Here is a 21553-nt window from a genome sequence, read left to right on the forward strand (position 1 = left end):
GGCCAGGCTGTTCCTCCAGACAGAGCAGCCAAAGCACACTGGTGAGGGCAACAGCCACTAGGAAAGACACTCTGTATCCTTGGGTGTTTTCAGTGTGAGCATTTCAGTTTTGACATTGAGTTTAAAAAAATGTGTATGCCTTATTTTGCATTTTCACAAAATGGGACACCATAGGAAGGCTCTGAAGACTTTTAAATGGAAGTGTAAGTACAGGCTGTGATGTGTTTTTAGTTTGAAATTCATAGTGACCACACTGGCTCCTGGGAAGGAAATAAAAGTTTAAAGAAAGCTAGTACTGTTGCCAGTGAATGTGGTCGTGGAAGAAAATTCAAACTTTCTAAATGTGATGTATTATGTGACAGATATTATAGTACTGTAAGTACAGGTGTTAATGTTTTTTCAAGAACAGAAAGAAAACCTTTAGAGCACCATGATCTTAATGGCTGTGCAGCTGCTTGGAACACTACACTTATAAGATGAAAAAAGTGATCCTTATAGAAGAGTCCAGGTTTGAGCTGTTTGGCAGTAATCAACATCAGCTTGTTTAAAGTCAAGGCTAACTTAAAATCTAAGTTACCTTGACTGCCAAGAGGTCCAGGCAGGTTCTGATCCACCATGCCTTTCCCTCTGGAACATGTTTCATTGGGCATCCGATTTCAACATAAGCACACTGCCAAAGTACTGAACCCCTATTTGAAACATAAAAGCTTGATAAGACCTTCACAAAGACATTGTGGCCTGACAGATCCCTGATATGAAAATCATTAAAGCCATATGGGCTGTGTGGATGCTGAGAACATTAGGTTACAACCACATAACTTAAATGGAAAGTGTTGCAGGACCTTTTGAATAAAATAACACATCATTGATTTAAACCACACGTCAACCTTTGTATAAAGCAGAAGGCTCACATCCAAGGTTAATCTTGTTAATATTGTTTTCTTTGTCTTTGCATATTTTCAGTAATAAGGAATTGTGCTTGTGGTTATATATGTATTTGCTTAATGCTGTTTGTGTTTTACACACTCTTTATTCTGTTTACAGTGCCAGATATGATATCTCCTGAAAATATTTCTAAGCCGCAGTTCAATATACAGAGTGAACATGGCCCCTCATTGAAATTTAATGATGGAAATCTGATAAGGACGGTTATTTCTATTGCAAAATCACCATAAAAATCTTATCCCCAAAATGTTACCATAAAAATATAATCAGCAAAATGTTGTATTCCATTCCTCAATGTTTCACTGCTACTCCTAGCAGGGCAGATTAAATTTAGCTATTGTATTTTTCTTCCTCTTGTCCAAGGAGATACTGTAGCCAGTGTAATTCTGATCATGTACTTGGAATCCCTCCTAAACATGGCTGTGCAGTCCCCAAGCCTTTTATAGCTGAAGACACAGGACCCTTGATTAGAGATGCTGTTTGGCATGGCTCAGGGCACCTTGTTTTATTAGCTCAGTGTTACACAGTATTATTGTTATATTTGCACAGGGACACTGAAGTGTTGAAACTGGTCACAAAACTGTTTCTCTTTGTTTGTCAGATGTAGAGCTCAGGCATGTTGATACCAACATTGTCCGCTGTAGAGAAGTCATTAATTAGTCTCATTACTTAAAAGCAGGGGTGGTGCCATGTGGTAGGAGAGCTGTTTTTTAATACCATATGATCTAGTTGTCCTCCTGTTTCAGCCTGGTCTTTATTGTGTTGCTGTTGTCCACTGATTGTAAATGTATTCTTAATATTTAAAATATGCAATTATTATTATTATTAGAAGTCATTATTAAAAGTGGTGATTAATGTAACGTGATCTTCTCGTAGTCTAGGTTCATTTTCATGTCCATGTTTGTTTCAGGTGTTTGCCTGAATTTCCAAGCATCTGCTGAAGCTCCTTTTGACCATTTTGTTAAGATAAAAGATAAAAGAACCCAACATTGAGAATTGACCTTGGAGAGTCTAGTATTGGGAGAAAAGGTCACCCAATTATTTAATACATCTTATGTCTGTAAAAGGGGATTCACTATTAAATACAGTTAGTACAGTCAAATCAAAGAAATGAATGATGAAGCAATGATCAAGGGGATAATAAGACTGTCTTCATTCTTCAACTTAAACTCAGAGAGAAGAAATTGGGTCAGGCCATATTAAAATAAACTGAAAGATTAAGACATTTTAAAATATGCTCATTCCCAGAAGAAATTCAATAAAGCATCATGGCACATCTGCATTTGTTGGTTAAATTATATGATTTTTTAAAGGGTCTTACCTTAATAGCTGATGCTGTTTTCTTTTGTTAGATGTGAGGTAGCCCTGCGCAGGTGTTCTTGAATGAGAAAGGCAGTCATGTGTGTTTTCAGGTGAGCGAAACGACGGCCTGTCACAGCTCCGAGATGTGATCCTCACCCACCTGGCAGACCAGCTTCAGAAGAGCAGGTTTGGGAGTGAGGATGATGAACATTATAGGTAAGAAAAAAAAAGCTTAAATGCGTTGAATTTGCTTTTTCTGAGAGCCTGCTGTCGTTTTTAATAGAATCGCCAGTTATATTTTCATCTCCATCATGGAACTGCCAGTTGTTTTAGGGCTGACTCTGCAGCCGGGACTTGCACACTCAAGCAGGGCAGAAGGAACGGGCAGATGTGTCCATCGTGCCCAGGTGCAGAGCTGTTTGGCACTTGCCATGTTGCAGCTCCACAGAGAGTTAGCATGTATAGGAGGGATGAAGCATGTCACACTGGTGTCATCACAGGTCGTCCAAGGCCTGAGAGCCCTGGACAGCCTAATCCCAGTCACAGTTAGCTAGTGATTTGACTCAGTCTGGGGTTAGTCTGGATCACTGAGCTCCGCCTGTGTGCTACAAGAGCATCTTCACTGTGTAGCCCCCTGGCCTACAGTACTATAAGTTCTGTCCCTCTCGTGTTGGGGTATACAATGACAATAACACAGAGTAGTTAAGTACTTCTCATATTATAAATGCGTTCTGATCCACACTGATCAGTTTGTCTTCCACTCTTTTTCTGCCTGGCAGGCTGAATGATGAATTGCTTCACTATATCCTGAAAACCGTGGTTCGAGAGTCCTGTATTCTTATCACCAAGTGCCAAACAGTCTCTAAGGATGACTTCCAAAAGCTGCTTTCCACAGTGCCAGTGAGTAATACACCACCCAGATGGTTTCAGTTCTATCAGCGTCTTTCGTGACTGAAAATGTTGGATTTTCTTAAAGGTAAAAGTGTAGGGGCCACATTTGTCTGTGTAAGCATGAATACATGAGACCAAATTTTTTTTATAAGATTCATTTGCATTGTTGGGCTTGTTAACCTTGAACATCTGCTTAACTGTGCGCACCTTTTCAAAGAAAAAATGTCCTAAAGCTACTGTAGGTGTTTGCCTCCCTAATGGGACATCACAGTAGAACTTTACTTTCTTATTTCTTGAGATGTGGTGGGTTCACATCTTGTTAGGAATAACAACACTGAACTAATATATAAAATATTTACAGTTTTATACTTTAAAAGGATAGACAAATTATGGCTTTGATAGTGTCTCATCACAGATAAGATCCTAACTGCGCCTGATGACAGCGGCTCTACAGAACCGTTAAACATACAGCAGTGTGTACTCAACTGTGCGTGGAAAAGTCACCAGTCACCATGAGTGAAGACCTATAGAAAGATCTGCTCCTACAGTGACATATTCCGTTGATAGGTCTGATTTGCTGTCATCTTGTGCCAGGTTGTCATGGCACATGGATCCCCGACACTCTTCCTGTCCAGGGGAGGTCTAGTCTGGGAGGCAGCTGACTCGAGCTCCTCTTTGCGGCTCTCTTGTGTTTCAGGTAGCCTCCCCCAGCCTGTGTTACCTCATGGCAGTTCAGAACCACCTCCTGAGCAACACGGTTCTGATCCGGCCCGACGAGAACGATGACAGTGACAGCTCCCTGCAGGGGGAGACAATGAAGGTACAGGTAAACATCCCCTTTAATACCCATTCTGCTCCGCTTCTCTGTCTGTGCAGCTCTGCGTCTGCGAGGCAGTGTGGGAGAATGAGTGTGCTGCATGTGCATAAAGGTTGTGACTCAGGCCTTATGTATTTTATATATAATAATAATAATAATTGCTTACACTTATATAGCGCTTTTCTGGACACTCCACTCAAAGCGCTTTACAGGTAATGGGGACTCCCCTCCACCACCACCAATGTGTAGCATCCACCTGGATGATGCGACGGCAGCCATAGTGCGCCAGAACGCTCACCACACATCAGCTATCAGTGGGGAGGAGAGCAGAGTAATGTAGCCAATTCATAGAGGGGGATTATTAGGAGGCCATGATTAGTAAGGGCCAATTGGAAATTTGGCCAGGACACCGGGGTTACACCCCTACTCTTTTCGAGAAGCGCCCTGGGATTTTTAATGACCACAGAGAGTCAGGACCTCGGTTTTACGTCTCATCCGAAGGATCCGAAGAATAATATCATTCATATATTATATATTTATAATATATGCATTTCAATTAAAGATTCAGATTGCCCCTTTGAGGAAAATATGTCGTTAAAACCGTAGATGGCTACAGTTTGAAATACTTTTAAAAGTTTTAAAATTAATACATATTTTAATGTATACATGTAAAAACCATATGTAATACCAATTTAATCTTCAGATGTTTATATGCAGTGGCAGAGAATGAATAAATCCACTGCATGTCCTACATAATCAATATTTGTATTGAAACATACATTTTAATGTTGATTATGTAGTTAAATTCGTATGTCTGTATCCCAGTTACAAGGAATAATTGTTGCAGAGCCTGCTATAATGTGTATGATTTGTGTACTTGAGCTTGTCCGTCCTGTATTTATTTGCTGTTTTATGTTGTATTATTTATTGTTTAATTAACAAGGTATGCTACATATAAAAAGAAAGTAAATTCTTATAGGATTGTGACAGACCCTATCCTAGGGGTTCTGTACACATTGGAACCCACAATGACCTTTATATTAGCCTTTTTCAAGGCTTACAAATAAGAAGGCAAAATTCAGAATCCCCAACCCTGTCTAACACCATTTTGAGAATGTGCACTTTTTCCACTATTCACTGGTAGTATATCACATTATTGACACCCATTGAGTCTATTTACAGAAGGAAGCCCTTTTGTGTCTATTGACAGGTCAGCTGTAATAGCAGTTATAATAATGCCTGCCTATATCCTGTCCTTTATATAAAATTACTTATACAATACAGATGGGGATGGAAAAAAATCTTTTTATAAGCACTATTATCTTATTACTAATGTTGCATTATTTTCCTTAATTATCATTCTCTTGCTAATTATAGATGCCCATTTTCCCCATTTTGTGACTTGGCACGTTCTTTGCCACAGCCCTACTGTTTGATTTACTTTGTCTTGTACACATTTCCCAAGTGCAGTAAAAATTCAGTGACATAAGTTTCTGTCACACTAATCTTTCTGTGAAAGTGGCATTCCTCCCCACTTACTCAGCAACGCTAGCTTAAATCTTTTTTCCCCTTAGACTGTGCAGCAAAAAAGTGCCCTACTTTTTTGTAATTCCAGTATAGTTTGAAATTATGAACTTGTTTTTAAATCTTCTCTGCCTAGGAACTTCAAACCAGCATTTTGTCTCTTGCCACCAAGATCCTAGTAGGATGCGATGAAGTCCTGGAGACACTTCAGCAGGTCACTACAGCTCTGATCAACAGTGATATTCAGGACAGGGAGAGCAGGTAATCCAGTCTTTCCTGAAGCTGCATTTAAAAACAGAAACAGAGTAACAACTGTCTCATCTCTTTCAGTCACCCAAGGCAGTTTTGCTCTCACTTTATCCTTCTTCTGGAGCCTGCATGTCATAGGGACTGTTATATGATTACAGAGTCTGTTCTAATTTTCAAATTACACATCAGGTGGTGACAATTGTAGTGATTCCTTTCCTTAGTATCTGTCTCCCCCCTTGAGATGTGTGTTAACACCTGTGCTCCTTATTTTTGTAAATAGTTCTGTTCAGTTAGAGCAGGTTTTCTTGCTTCTCCTTACCTGTTGTGTAGCTGCTGTGTTTCAGGTAGGGGCTGCATTTCAGTGGTGTGGGTCACCTCCTATATGTAACATGTATGTGCCTCAGGATCCTCTGGGGCAAACAGTGCTTTATAAGAGCAATTATTTTTAACATGAACCTCAGTGTGAACATGAACCTCAATATCCCAGTACAGTACAGAACTCTGAGAAAACTCCTTTTTATGGGGGGGGAAAAAAAGTTGTGAATTGTCTTTCCATTGCTTGGCTTATTTGTGTATCAATTGGGAATTGTACGTGTATTTTAGCTGGTGTAAGGCTCCACAGCAATCACTTGCTTTAAAATAATTGTTTCATTTTAAATCTTTAAAAGTCCTTTATGCCTGCGCTTCATGCTGCATTGTTGTAAAACAGTGATCATAAGCTCCTGGATCAGTCAGTCTCTGATGACAGAAGTAGCCGCTTCAGTCCAAAACAGTTTATAGTACAGAGGAGTGCCCAGTCATTGATAAGGCCATTGGTTTTGTCTGAGCTGAAGGCTCAGTAACTAGCTCATGGTGAGATGTGGGCAGACAAGGCTTCACCCCTTCTTATAACAAAGCCATTCCCTTCACCTGAACATGCAGTTTTCCCTGAACCTTTTAATGACCTGTCTCCTGGCTTCTCCTAGGCTGGCCCTGGTCACAGTGCCAGTGATAAAGTTGGTGGCATCCTCTCCACAGATGGCCATGGAAGCATCTATACCAGCTGGTTCGTACTGACAGTACTCCAGTGACAGACAGTTCATGTGTGTCTTTTCGTAGGCTGAAAGGTCTGGAGCAGGTGACCAAGGCCACCATGCTTGGGCACCTGCTGCCAGTTCTGCTGACCTCCCTGATGCATCCCAACCTCCAGACCCTCATCCTGGCCGACGCGCTGATGCCACAGCTGGTCCAGCTGGTCCTCTACACCAGCCAGGTGGGTCGTCGCCACACAAGCTGCCAGCTTTCACAGCGCTGAACTCGGAAACCACCGCCAGCTGCCTGCACTAGCCAATTGGTTAACTGCTCCCATATATATCCTGCTCATGCCAGCATTGGCTGTTAAACAGAGCACATTCCAGGATTTTCCTCCTCCCAAGAAACACCTCGCTTTCTGACCTGTTGGCACAAATGTCAATTAGTGTTGTGACACTGAAACACGTATAACCCTATAACACTTACGTCTTACTAATGTAGGTTCTAAGTTCATTGATAACTACAATTATTAACTTAATTAAAATACCAGCTTTGTACTTTCAAAAACAGGGTTAGGGTGGTATAATGGGTCTGGAGGGCCAGCATGTCTGCACACTGCAGGTTTTCATTCCAACTCTTAACACTGTTTTAGTTGGCATTTTAGTTTTAAGACTGATTCTTTTATGTGTGCTGTTCTTTATGAACAGTTAGGTTCCTGCCAGCTGGTAACATTTGTAAATTAAGAGGCCCTCTATATTGTACCTGACTCCGAGGGATCATGCAGTATTTCTTTCTAATTCTTTTATATTATGTAGATCATTTTTGTGTTTTTTTTTTAGTTTGAACAAATTCGGAGGCAGCTTTAGCCAAGTTGATTTAGCAAAGAAAATGAAAAGACATTTCGGTATTTATGAATTAGTGTATGAAAAGGAGTACCTATAAATTAACAGCATTACTACAAATTGTGTATATAAATATTATCTAAATACATAATGTTCAAAACAATTCATACTCTGTAATACAGTATATATTGAAAATAAACGATCATTTCAGAGAGCCTGAGAACATTTTTACAATATTCCAAAGTCATCTTGACTGCCAGTGGGTATTAAAGGAGATTTAACACTGAAGAAGATACTCAAGACAGTACTATCATGGGGAGTATGAGAATTGTCCCTAAAAATAAAAGGTTATTGACCAGTACCGAAAAGGTATCAACTAGTACCAAATGGGCTAGATTGGGCTGATAGCCCTCCCCTTTTGTAGCTGTCCTGATGACCAGTTTCTATCAATCAAGTGCCGGTTGTCCACATGGATTTTCATGCTGAATCTGCTTGTAGCTGGTATCATCTGCCTTTGTAAATGTCTTCAATTCAGTCAAGCACAAGTGAAGAACACACGTCCCAACAAGCTGATTTAGACCTTATTTTCCGATCGGAGCAGCGCGAGGTGTGAGGGGGTTTGAGGTCGGTGACTCCCGTGTTTGTGTGCTGCAGACGGCCCTCCTGTTGAAGACGCAGGCCCCACTGTTCTCGGACCCATCCCCACAGCCTGGGGGAGCCACGCTGCACAGCGCCAAGCTGCCCGTTGCGGACGACAGGTCAGCATGCTTGCAAGTGTCCGGGTGGTATCCCGTGTGTGGGGGTCCCTAAATCTGATTCGGCCTGATGCCTCCCATTTTCATAATGTGAAAGCTTGACCTGTCGTTCTGTGCCAACCTGTTTCAATTTAATGGAATGATTTTGAGACAACGCATAACTATTTTAATGCTAACGTTTAACAAGCAGTGCGAGTTAAACTGCAAATGATACCACAAAGTTTAAGACTTTTAAAGAATAAAATTTATATAAGAGTGTGTGTGGTGTTAGAAAAGGCTCTTGTTTTGCTCAAGAGCTGACTGTAGTTGTTTTGGGTGTTGAACCTCTAGCAGTGTTTTTGGGGATCTGTATTCTTGCGCTGTGGTTTGTGTTTTTGCTCCTTTGATGGCGGGAGAGAGATGAGGGGTGAGGGTGATTGGAAGATGGCTTTTGATCTGTAGAGTTTGCCAGGCTGTTGAAGGTGGGTTTTTATCCCCACTGGGGTAGTTTGTTACCAGAAGGCACTTCCACATCTTTTCATGAAAGGTTTGCCAGCTCTAAGTGCAATTCTGTTCCCTGACCCACAATGAGGTGCTGAGTAATTTGGCACACCTGTCTGCTCAGCTTTCATATCCTGGAGGAACGGGAGGAGCCCGGCTTTCTCACAGGCCTTAAGATCCCCGCCCCCTGGGCAGCGGGCAAGACCGTGGAGACCGTCCACCCCGTCAGGGACAACTACAAGTTCAAGGAGACGGTGCACATCCCTGGGGCGCGCTGCCTCTACCTGCGCTTCGACCCCCGCTGCTCCTCGCAGTACGACTACGACAAGGTGAGCACGCGGTCGCCACGCCTCCCCGTGTTTGCGTTTCCTGGCCCGGGACGCACCAGCTGGAGCACATCGCCTTCAGCAGAATGGCTTCCGATCTGGTTACACATTCCACCAGACGTCCACTTGTGATCCGGAGAGGAGATGGATTGATACTCACGTGCTGAATATGCTGTACTGTAATGTAATCTGCAGTGGAATTGAGATTCATATTTCAAGTGGTTCTGAAAAGGATTGTGTTCGTTGTTCTGGGGATCTTGCATTGTGGTAACCTCCACAGTTGATCTAGTTAACTAGAGTTAAGCCCAGTTCTTCAAGATTTCAATGTGTTTCTTTTCCAAAACTGCAGCAGATTAAATATAACCTAACCTTGTGAAGATTGCCCACTGGAGTCAATAATGTACACTTTGAAAAGATCATGTTGAGAGACAGAGATTGCAAGATACCTGATTCATTTTAAGTCTCTTGCATAAGAATTTAAGTGATATGGACTTTGAGCTTTCCACATAAAAACATTCAGGCAGAATATTTTCTCCTTTTATGGTGAGATAAATAGCTACTGACAGAAAAATAATCTAACCTGTTATTGTTGCTTCCGAAGTTCATAGTTGCACAATTTGAGTATAAGATGATAAAACATTCAGTGTCCTGTATGTATCAATTAAGATTTACCTTATACCTAAATGTATGTGTAAATTGACTGCTGTGACTGCAGACTGAAGCTGACGTAGTTTTTTATCACAGCTGTCATTTGATCTAGTATTGTTCCAGAAGCAGCAATTTATTTCAGAAAAGTCTTACAGTAGAAAGGCACATGGACTTCTTTCTTCATGGCTTGACTAAGAATGACTTGACTTTCCTTGTCCTTAGCTGGTGATCTATGCAGGCCCGAACACCAACAGCAGAAAAGTTGCGGAATATGGTGGAAACACTCTTGGATATGGAAGCCGCAGTGTCTTGGGCACAGGGTGGCCCAAAGACTTAGTCAAGGTAGAGAAAATTGATTGATTTCAGCTCCATATTAAAGCATGTGATTTACCCAAAATTGATTCTTTATTACATACAGCGACAGATTTAAGCTCCAAGAATGAGGAGGTCATCTTGCTACTTTGGTTATTAGTAGCTGCTTGATCTGAGGATCCCACCTTGTCAGTATAAAGAAATGTTTTTCTAATATTCTTTTTTCTTCCAGGGAAGAATGATGTTAACAAACTGGGTTAAATTACTTGTGACAGTGGTTTGTGAAATATTGCTGCATGTATTTCAGACATGTCTCTGTTGTCAGGTTGAGGGAGATACGGTCACTTTTTCATTTGAGATGAGAAGCGGCAGGGAACACAACACTCCAGATAAAGCCATGTGGGGCTTCTCTTGTACCGTCAGAGCCCAGGTAATCATCCCCTTGGAATTTCAGAAAACAGACTTCACTTTGATCAGTACTTTGAACTGTCTCCTTTAATGCAGTCTTATTTTTTAAAGACCTTCATAAAGACAATTTCACAGTAACAGGTTTAGTCATAAAGTCATATAATGCTTTTTAACCCCTTTTCACATATCAAGTATTAATGGTGATTTTAGTCTTACAACATAACTCTTCAGCTATGACAACTATTGTGCATTACACTGATGTACCTCTTATGTCTTTTCAAACAATGGTGAACATCATTGTAGCCTTTTATATAAAGTCTGTGAAGGTGTTAGCCTGGCTACATAAGACTGCAATCAAATAAAGCCATCGGTCGGTTGCTTGGATGATGCTTTATTAAAATAAACCTCCAAACTCCAACCCCATGCTTTCATATTTTATTTACTGGTTTGAATCCAATATAAGACTGTAACAAACTAAGTAACAAGTAAAGGTTTATTCCATGCTGAAAAGAGAAGTAAAGAAACGCATTTCGGCTGTAGAGCCTTCTTCGGGTGTGAAAAACCTTTACTTGTTCCTTCATAGCCTACGCGTGCTGACGCAGCTGCCTACTTGAACTAAGTTTTTTTTAACTCGATCAAATACAAAGCACTGCTCGCCGCAGTGAATGATGAGAGCAGCTCCAGTGAACCCTCCCGGTTTGGAAGAGCAGTTCCTGTTAGATCTGGTGAGGCTGTGTGTTGCGGTCAAGCTCACGGTGCGCGTGCCAGTCCTGGACTCCTTGGCTGGAGGTGCCGCGGTGGCTGAGTGTTGTGTCCTTGCAGGAGTCCTCGGAAGACGTGTCCGGTGGCCTCCCGTTCCTGGCGGACCTGGCCCTGGGGCTGTCCGTCCTGGCCTGCTCCATGCTGCGCATTCTCTACAGCGGGCCGGAGATCACCCGGGAGGAGGAGGCCTGCCAGGACCTGCTGTGCTCCAAGCTGCTGCAGAGGTCCGAGCGCCCGGCCGCAGGGCGGAGCATTCACAACACCCGGCACCTTGGCTTTGCAGAGCTTCTCTACACTGTGTGCCTGCTGCTGTCACTGCAGCTTCATACTGTAGATCATTTAAAAACATAGGAAAGGTCATGGATGAGAGGAGGCCAGTCTAGCCTGTTGGATAGTTAGTAGCGTATTGATCCCAAGATCTCATCCAGCCTTGAAGGAAGCCAATGTGTTGTGTGCTTTTTAAAGGCCATCAGTTACACCTGAGCTGATTTAGGACTGCTATTACAAGATGGTTGGACACTTATCCGATCAAACTTATTTCATTTTATGTTTTTAATTTGTAGATTAATGAAAAAAAATTACAGGCTATAAGGCAAAGAAAAGTGAAACATTTTAACGGGATGTAGAGTTTCTATTGGCACTTTAAATTAATATATAAATTTAGTATTGAATTATAACACTATACCTTTAGAATGTTTGAAAATGAGTCTGACATGCACAGATTCAGAGATTCATAATTCCTCTAGGTTTACTTCCTAAACAGGACTACTCCTTTTGATATTTAGTGCTACATCTCCCCCTCTTCTGTCTTTCCTGCCTCTCCAGAACAGACTTTATCCTTCACTATGTTTCTGTGATCCCAATTATGTCCTAATTTCTTAAACCACCACTCCTTGTTTTTTGGTAAAAAGAAATTTAGCTTGCTGTATATTTCGACAGGTAAAGTTCCTGATGAGATTCTTCTGTTGGCGTTTCCAGGTGCCAGTGGCAGGTGGAGGCCAATGGAGCCATCTCCCCGGCTCTGACCCCCAGCCCCTCCCCGCTGCCCCTGACCATCGAGGAGGACCGCGAGTTCACCTACCCCTCTGACATCCTGATCCCCCCACTGGGGCCCCTCTCGGGGGGCCACTTCGACTTGCCACGCATCCGCCTGCCTCCGGGCATCATGGGCCGTCTTCGGGAGATATCGGGTCGCGCGCGCCCACAGTTCAGGCCCAGCATCAAGTAAATTCCTGCTCGCTCCGCTTTGTTTATGTTCCAGTCCGAGTTTCAGAGTAAAGTTCTTTAAACCTAGCTTGGAGTAAAACAAAAAAAAAACATTTTACTGTGAAGAATTTTACAAAACGAGAGAGCTGCTGCTTTGGGTCCACAGCAAACTAGGTGCTGTCCTGGTTGCCCCTGTGGAGTTGGCCACAGTGAAGACGCCTCATGAGGCCATGTGGAGTCTACCCACTTCTTTATCTGTCCGTATCTCCCAAACAGCTTCACCGCGCAGTACAAACCAGGAAACCACCCTTTTGTGTTTTATTGATTAGATGGCAAAGCATCATGCCCAAACCCGGTATGTTTAGTAAGTATGTTTAGGCCTTTGTGCTGAATTTCAGAGTATTGTCTGTTTTCCCCCATCCCAGGGAAGTAATCCAGCCAGATGTGATGGAGGAGGTGATCGTCTCCTGTGTGATTAAGCATTTGACCCTCATCGATGCCCTGCAGTCTCTTGTCAACTTCCAGTACCGCGAGGAGCATGGCGAGGAGTATGACCTGCTCTGCAAGATCATGGCCGAGACTTTCAAAAAGATCAATGCCATGGAGCGCCAGTTGCAGGTCAAACAGCTCTGCTCATTTCCCAGTTCAATACCGACACGTGCCCCTCAGACACATATTGAAGAATGCACATCTTTGAAACGTTTTCCAGTTAAGCAATAAAAATCATAAATCTTTAAGAACAGGCGGCCTACAGTGAAAATACAGAATTTCTCAGGTCTTTCTCTTGCACTTCAGTGCTAGTATTTGCAGTGCAGTGTGATGGTGAGCTTTGTATTTAATTGACCCTACCATAGCTTGCCCGTGAAATTTCCTTCAATGAGAGGTCATTTTGGCAACACACAAGAAACCACATTTTGTTGTCAGTCATGCAGCCTAAAGCTTCTGCACTAAAAGAAGTAAATTTTCTATAACGGCAAAACATGTTCTGTCTGGAATGACACAGCAAGCACTGAAGTATGTTGTTAATAATTTCTAGTAGTCTTTATCTAATACTGGCTGACTGTGTATATAGAATTTTGCACCTGTGCAAGATTCCAAAATGTGGACCTGACCATGTTTTTATTGCACAAGATTCTGTTCCTCCAGTATAGCACACCTCCATTTGAGGATATGACAGTTTGGGAGATTGAGGTGCACAGGGTCCTCATGTGTACTGCTTGACAACGCAGCTTGTTCTCTGAATGTTTGCCTGTGTCCTCAGAGTGTGGCTGAGCTGGAGCAGAAGTGGCAGAGCGAGGTGGACGAGGCCCAGCAGGGAAAACTGGAGAACAACGCCCCCTTCTTTCACGACTATCACTTCTTTGAGGTGAGAGCTCTCCTAGGGGTGCCCCTTGGGTAGATACCTGCTGTGCTGTTGAAGCTAAACTGAGGCTCCTTCAATCTTTAGCGTCTGAAGGCAAAATTTTTCTCCTTTGGAAGGTGTCGAAAGTTGGGATCTTCTGTCTCTGTGTTTTCAGCACCTCCCATTATCAGCTCAGTTTAATTTTATACATCTTTTATAAATTCAGCTCCCTTCATTGCAGCTAATCTTGCAATAGGACTTCAAATGTGAAGACCATACGCATATCCTCTGAGACAGAGGTTCTAATGTGTTTTGCCACGTTTTAAGAATTATTTACTTTGAATAGAAAGCAAAAATAGCAGAAATATAGATTACGTTTGTTCATAAAATATTTAATATTTAGTACAGTGCCAGTGCGATTAATGTATGTGTGGTACATAGTGGCAAAACATTGACATTATTTATGTATACACCTCTTGTAAACCATTGTTCCTGTCAGTGCTGCTTGTTCTAGATAATGTTTCCCAGAAGGAAAGTAGAAATGTACACTCCTTTGGAATAGAACAGCTTGAACAACTTGTACAACTATTTATTTTGTTCTGATAAAAGGCATAGTAGGATAACAGTTTAACTAAAGGTTATTTAGAGCAGTGTCCACCTCTAGCGTTTTGTTTGCTTGGCTTACAGTGTTGCTCTTTCTCATGTTTTGTGTCCAGCACATTGTTAGGAGGCCTTAAGGCAGTATTTCACTGTCATTCTTCTCTGAAGACGTTATACATTTCTAAACCTTTCTCATTCAGAACAAGATGAAGGAATTGGAATTGCTTTGCTCCCTGAAGGAAGTTCTATTTGATTGCAGTGATTTGGAAAATGTTGTTCTAACCCTGAGGTAAGATGATACCATCTGTTTACATCAATCTGGGGAAGTGCAGCTCCTGTCATTGGGAAAACTGTGGTGTCTGCAGATTCTCATCCCACCTGAGCTCTTAGCTACCCAACTGATGTGTTTTTTGGTCCAGCTGAACCAGTTTAATACCTTTTCCCAGTTCATTAAGTGCTGGTGAAATAGAGACCTGTGAGACAGCTGGATTGCAGTCCTTCAAGACTGGAGTTGGGCATCCCTGCATCAGTCCATAAGAAAACAGAGGATTTCATGGGAAGCATCATGCTTGTTAGAGGACATAAGATGAGAGATCCTACTCTATACTGCCATACAAGGCACATTCTTTTATTTTATGTGGATTATTATGTACATCCTACTATAATCACTCATTCTTGCTGATGAAACTGAAACATAAAATTGAACTTCAATAAATGCATAATTGAGCATTTATTAAGTTAATCCGTTGGCAGTGTTTAAAGGTTTTAGGTATCTTGTAGATTTAATGTCCTCATCTGGACTTCATGTTGCACTTGTTGATAAAGCCAGTTGGATGTTTGGGTACAGAGCTGGTAGTGTAGAAATCTAGAAAAGGTCCGATTAATATTGTAACACCCTCGTCAGCTAAAATACCATATCATTTTTCCCTCTTGCCATGCAGAATGTGTATATGACTTCCAAAACAGAAAATGGCATCTGGCTTTATACCTGGTTAAAATTGGTTCTGAGTATTGTAAGGTAAAACTTCTGCCTATGATGGAGCTCAGTGAAGCCGTGAGACAACACTTAGAAATGTTGACTGGGTTCTTAATAAAGTAAGATATGCCACAAAAAAATTAAATCGACATGCATCTTTTGAGCAAACTCTACAGAGCCTAACAAGAGAATCGGTGCGGATGGGATGAGCAGTTCACCTCTTGCTGACATCACCTCAAGCATGCTGACTCCCCTCAGTCTGAATAATCCCAGCCCCCTGGCGATGCTCAGCCAGGAGCTGCAGCATCCTGGGGGATCCTGGTCATAGCTAGCTGGCTAGTGGCCTGCCCCAGACCTGACCTTGCAATGTCTAGTTAAGAGAGACCAGCCTGTGTAAGGTTTGTTTTTCTCTGCCATAAGTGCAAATCAGATGTACTGTAGAGACAGAAGCTGCCGTTGCTTTTGTCGGGAACAGGGAGAAGTTCTTCCAAGAAGTGAACTCGCTGCAGCAGAAGGCAGTGGCACCTCTGGCCAAAACCAAAGCCTTGGTGAGGAGCCTGATGAACCGGACAGAGCTGCTGCTCCACGTGACCATTGCAGCTCACTCCCGGAGCACGACGGGAACCCCAGTGGACACGCCAGGTACTGCCCTCTTCCCACACGCAACACCCAGGGCGTGGCACTTCAGAGCACAAGCCCTGTGCGCTTGGCCCCCGTGGTTTGGATTTCTGTTTTGTCCAGCTTTGCCAAGTCAGGTCCGAAGAAACACTACTAAGAAACCTGTTAATCACAGAACTGAGGAGATGTTTGATGGTTTGTAAGAAATTGTGTCTGGGTAGTGTAAGTAGGCCAGGAATAATTGATACTGGGTTATTGTGCAGAATTAGGGATGGGTCACTAGCTCTTATGACGAAGTGCAGTAGTTACAGTACACAGTATGTCATGTAGGACCTGTCTACAATCAGACTTGCCTAAAATCTGCGCTCTTGAAAACGGTACAGTATTTCATGCCTTCTTATTTCTTCTCCTCCCTGTATTTGCAAACATTTTCATGATAAAAATATTTTCTTTATATTAACTATAGAATTTCTAAAAACATTTTATTCCGGTTTGCAGTTTTGATCAAACTTTAATGGTGTGTGTAATGTTGATTTTGACTCTGAATTATGAATATTTTCTAGAGTTTAGTATTACCAGGAGCAGAGAACGACAAAATCAGTAAGGGAAGCTACCTCACTTGTTTATTTTAAATCAACAGTTATTTTCTTTTCTAAGGGTTAAGTATAGAGGATTGTTTAAATCCAAATAAAAAACAATTAAGGGAATAGAAGAATAACCAGTCGTTAAGAAGGTTTAGAAAAATCACCAGAGTAGTACAATGCTTTGTTGGTTACAGCTTGCAAGTCTGCCTCGGAGACCAAGGCCATGACCCATACTGTGAAACAGCCCGTCTTTCTGCGCAGCATGTCTGCCCCTTCTGACCTGGAAATGATCGCGAACGAGGACCTGGAGTTCACGAGAGGGAGTCAGAGGTCAGTTAACCAGAAATACCTACATACATAAAAGCTAAGAACAATCTCCTGTAAACAAAATTCCTTCAGTGTGATGTGGGCGGGGTGATTTTTTTCCCCTCGAGATCTCTCCGTCGTAGCGCATTGTGCCCATGTTCTTCCGGCAGGAGGCGTCATCACCCCACGAGCCACCGCAGCAGCTCCTTCACCCTGCTGCAGTCCCTGGCCATCGAGGACAGCCGGGACAAGCCCACCTACAGCGTGCTGCTGGGCCAGCTCTTTGCCTTCATTGGGACCACCCCTGACCAGGCGGTAAGCTCCAGCCCCAGAATGCCCGCTGACAGGAAGCACTGCTCCTCTCAAGTGTTTACACGCGGCTGAGCCTTTGTGACTGAACTTGGCAATACTGACTGTGACCGTCTTTCAGTTTGGCTCTAGTTGTGCAACTTGTTGGAACTTCGCAGGGAACTCTCCACCTAAAAAGCATTAATGTTGCTTTCCATTCCATTAAAATTAAAATTCAACAGCTGAATTTCGCTCAGTTAACACTGTGAGAGTTCAGAGTTTGGCACAGTTTCTGATCAGCCTTAAGTCCTGTGAACACAGCAATTCAATTTGGTCAATTGAACCACGTCCATGATTTATAACATGTGCTTTTCTCACAGTTTGAAAAGCGAATGGTAAGAAATGTGTGAATTTCTTCAGTTGTTTAGTGTGAAACTCCTTTAAGGAAGGCACTGCATATTGTTAGTCTCGTGTCATATTCCAGACGAAAATCTTCTTCCCTTAAGCAGCTTTCTTAAAGCACTACACAACATTTCCAGTGTTAGCCATTTTGAACATGCACTATATATATATATGCCCATTTTAAGGCAAAGTGCATTTTTAATTTTAATTTCCCCTAAGGTAGTCTTAAACAGAAATGAAAATTCTTGGCCTCACTCAGAAAAAAGACTGGCTGCTGCTTTTTACATACTCGCCTTGCTCGAAGGTTGCTGCTGAGGAGGTTTAAAATTAAAATTGCTTTTATGGTTCGCTGAGCTTGCAGGTTCATTCTACAGTGCCCTGTAGGAGAGTTGCACTATATGAGTGACGCCATAAGCTAGCAAACACCCCGCCTTCCTTGGTGGCGCTCTGCCAGGTGCCTGGGGCTCGGTCACTGTCGGCTCGGGGGCCTGACCCGGCTCAGGTCAGCGATGCTTTGAAGCCAGTATCGCTCCAGGACGGGACTGCGATGCGCTCTGTCTCACAGGTCTCTGGCAGCAGTTTCCTGTCGGCAGCGCAGACGCGGTGGCGGCGCGGGAGCACCCGGAAGCAGGCGCTGGTCCACATGCGGGAGCTGCTGACGGCCGCGGTGCGGGTGGGAGGGGTCACTCACCTGGTGGGACCGGTCACCATGGTACTGCAGGGGGGGCCCAGGTACGTCTCACTGCAAACCACACTCTGCCATTATACTGCATGATGGATATAAAATCATGTGATTTGGGAAGATATGGAGCTACATAGGAATCATGAGAAATCTGTAAATAGTCTGGTCCCCCATAGATAGATACCCCCATATTTTTTTATTTAGAGCTTTCAAAGCATGTAAGATGTCCGTGTTTAAACTTGTGTGTGCAGAGTGCTTGTGACTGTTGGTCTTGTGATGAGTCGAGTGCCAAGCAGTGCTGGTGGGGTGAAACCCTGTGTTTGTGCCAGGATCGAGGAGCTGACCTGTGGCGGGATGGTGGACCAGGTGCAGGAAGCCTTTGGAGAGACCATGACGTCCGTGGTGTCGCTATGTGCCCGCTACCCCATCGCCTGTGCCAACAGCATTGGCCTGCTCTGCACTATCCCATATACCAGGCAAGCACACGCCCTGCTTGTCAGTCCTATCCCACCCTTAACCTGCCTGCATCAAGGAGGTGGCAGTGACTGTATAGTGCATGGGGTCGTCATGATTTTTTAGTTCAATTTATCCAGAATAGTCCTGTCCTAATCTTTTAAGTAGCGTTTAAATTGATGCCCACATATTGGTGTGTCCTTATATATCGTTTGCGCGGGGGTGGCAGGTCCTCAGTGTGTGTGCGTGCACGCGCGTGCGGAGGGGTGGAGCGATCCTCGGTGTGCGCGCGCGGAGTCGGGAGTCGGGAGTCGGGAGTCGGGAGTCGGGAGTCGGGAGTCGGGAGTCGGGAGTCGGGAGTCGGGAGTCGGGAGTCGGGAGTCGGGAGTCGGGAGTCGGGAGTCGGGAGTCGGGAGTCGGGAGTCGGGAGTCGGGAGTCGGGAGTCGGGAGTCGGGAGTCGGGAGTCGGGAGTCGGGAGTCGGGAGTCGGGAGTCGGGAGTCGGGAGTCGGGAGTCGGGAGTCGGGAGTCGGGAGTCGGGAGTCGGGAGTCGGGAGTCGGGAGTCGGGAGTCGGGAGGCGGGAGGCGGGAGGCGGGAGGCGGGAGGCGGGAGGCGGGAGGCGGGAGGCGGGAGGCGGGTCCTCGGTGTGGTGTGCGCGCGAGGAGTGGGAGGGGGGAGGCGGGTCCTCGGGTCCTCGGTGCACTCGCGGAGGGGGAGGCGGGTCCTCGGTGTGGTGTGTGTGCGCGGAGGGGGGAGGCAGGTCCTCGGTGTGCGTGAGGAGGTGGAGGGGGGAGGCGGGTCCCCGGTGTGCGAGGGCAGGTGAGAGCGCGCTGTCTCTGTTCCCCCTGCAGGAGCGAGGAGAAGTGCCTGGTGCGGAGCGGGCTCGTGCAGCTCATGGACCGCCTCTGCAGCCTGAGCGGCCAGCGAGACTGCAGCTCCAATGACAAGCAGACCAAGAAGCAGAAAGTCGCCACCATGGCCTGGGCAGCCTTCCAGGTCCTGGCCAACCGCTGCATCGAGTGGGAGAAAGTGGAAGGTGTGGCTGCAAAGATGTCACTGACTGTCACTGGATTGCAGGGAGAGAGATGTTTTATTAGGCGCAGTCAAATTGAGCTCTTTATTTCAATAACTGAAGGCCCTCCATGCTAGAGCATCTTATTTTCACCATACTTCCCCTGATCTGAAATCTCATTTCTCGCTATCAGTTTTCATATTTTTAGCACCGAAGAATTCATTTGGTTGACATTGCAGGTACAGTAACCTCTTTACCACCGGTGAATCCAGGAGATTTTGTAATGCTTTGTTGCTTGCTGTCTAGTTTGTAAGGCTTGGCCAAAATTTCTTCGGTTTCATTTAGTTGGGAATTTGTTAGACAAATTCTGTGAGACAGGTGTTCCTGGACCCATCTGGTTGTTGTTTCTCTACAATACAGCTCTTTATAAGCGCCACCATGTTTGAAAGTCTGACTTTGCCCCCTATGTGGGAGTTTGGTTAATGTCTTCAGCTTTTAAAATATCAGATTCACTTGGTGGAAATTTTGCTATTCAAAAATCTCCAGAAACAAAATCATTTGGTACTTTGACTTAACCTTACATTAATTCAACTCTGCATGTCTGCACACGTATATATGTATTTTATTATGCATGATTTAAAAGTGGTAGTTAGTATTAGGTGTTGGCTTGAGACAGAGCAAACCAGGATGCTTAACATGAATGACACCTAGTGTAGAGTCCTTACTTTTCCTTCATTACATTTTTTGCCTACTTTTAAGCAGTAAAGCAACCAAGCAAACTTGACTTTGTAGCCCTACTTTATAAATGGTTTTCCTAAAAAATACTTTTTTGTTCAATCCATATATTTTATAGGTATTCTGAAACGGGCAAGGCACAGAAGATCAGGTCAAGATGTTATGTTGGAGTAAAGTGATGTATGAATTAGCCCAGAATGTGGAGAAGGACGTGCATGGCACTTGAATGAAAGCACAATATTTAAGGCATCAAATTGTTTTATAAATGAAAATGATAGCTGAAACAGTGCCCATAGAGAAATTGTACAGATTATACAATATTTTTCTAAATGACTTTGATGGTTATTGTAATAATAGAAAAGGGAGTAGAATAAACCGTGAAGAAATGAAGTGGTTCGATCTGAAATTCATGCGGTGCAGGGTGGAAGTTAATAATCCAGCAGTGATGCTGTCGCTTTTTATTCCAAAGGAGGGTCCACGGACGCAGTGCATTCTGGGTTGGCCCGTCAAGTCTCCAGCCTGCTGACCAATCATTTGGCTCGGGCCACAGAATGTTGTGGGAACCAGGCAGCTGGAAATGACGCCCTGCAGGATGTGCTCAGCCTTCTGAATGACTTGTCCAGGTACTGAAGTCTGCACTTATTTTTCTTTAAATTTGAATTTGCCAATTTTATTAATTTCATCTCAGCACTCCTACTGACACTCAAGGGTAAAGTACAGCATGCATGTGTTCTCCGAAACGGGCTCTCGGGTCATCTGTGTACTTTTATTCTCTTGAGTGCGCAGCCCTAGTTGCAGCGCTAAGGATCCCAATGGACGACTGGCCCAGGTTCAAACCCACAGCCTCTGGAATGGGCTCTCCCCGTGCTCCGAGCAGAAGCTCTTGGGGAGTCTGTCCTGTGGGAGTGGGCCAAGCGGGCAAGGGAATGTTAATGTTAATCAGAACTGGTTTAAAGCTTCACAACAGCAAAAGCACATGTTATTCAACATTAAAACATAAGGAAAAATAACTGCAGTAAATAGGTCCAAATGCTTTGGTGATTAAGTGCTGAACAGGAGGTTGTCAGGCAAGAGCTT

General features: G+C 43.8%; 1 protein-coding gene across 7 annotated transcripts in view; it reads left to right on the forward strand.

Annotated features, from left to right (window-relative positions):
• Positions 1-21553, forward strand: part of LOC102698045 (probable E3 ubiquitin-protein ligase HECTD4) — an 87148-nt gene that overhangs the window by 35103 nt on the left and 30492 nt on the right. For 3 of the 7 annotated variants that reach the window (XM_069182295.1, XM_069182298.1, XM_069182299.1), the window contains exons 15-35: positions 2358-2463; positions 3027-3147; positions 3836-3964; positions 5616-5740; positions 6827-6980; positions 8236-8339; positions 8941-9145; positions 10013-10132; positions 10428-10532; positions 11333-11496; positions 12251-12496; positions 12904-13096; positions 13740-13844; positions 14621-14709; positions 15872-16038; positions 16793-16927; positions 17071-17219; positions 18160-18326; positions 18606-18752; positions 19581-19765; positions 20946-21099. In XM_069182295.1, coding sequence (XP_069038396.1) covers positions 2358-2463; positions 3027-3147; positions 3836-3964; positions 5616-5740; positions 6827-6980; positions 8236-8339; positions 8941-9145; positions 10013-10132; positions 10428-10532; positions 11333-11496; positions 12251-12496; positions 12904-13096; positions 13740-13844; positions 14621-14709; positions 15872-16038; positions 16793-16927; positions 17071-17219; positions 18160-18326; positions 18606-18752; positions 19581-19765; positions 20946-21099 — 3070 coding nt within the window. Of the gene's footprint in view, positions 1-2357; positions 2464-3026; positions 3148-3835; positions 3965-5615; positions 5741-6826; positions 6981-8235; positions 8340-8940; positions 9146-10012; positions 10133-10427; positions 10533-11332; positions 11497-12250; positions 12497-12903; positions 13097-13739; positions 13845-14620; positions 14710-15871; positions 16039-16792; positions 16929-17070; positions 17220-18159; positions 18327-18605; positions 18753-19580; positions 19766-20945; positions 21100-21553 lie in introns of all 7 variants that reach the window. The other 4 variants (XM_069182296.1, XM_069182300.1, XM_069182297.1 and 1 more) reach the window with 2 other exon arrangements.

This window comes from Lepisosteus oculatus, chromosome 22 (assembly GCF_040954835.1).
Source record: "Lepisosteus oculatus isolate fLepOcu1 chromosome 22, fLepOcu1.hap2, whole genome shotgun sequence".
Taxonomy (NCBI): Eukaryota; Metazoa; Chordata; class Actinopteri; order Semionotiformes; family Lepisosteidae; genus Lepisosteus; species Lepisosteus oculatus.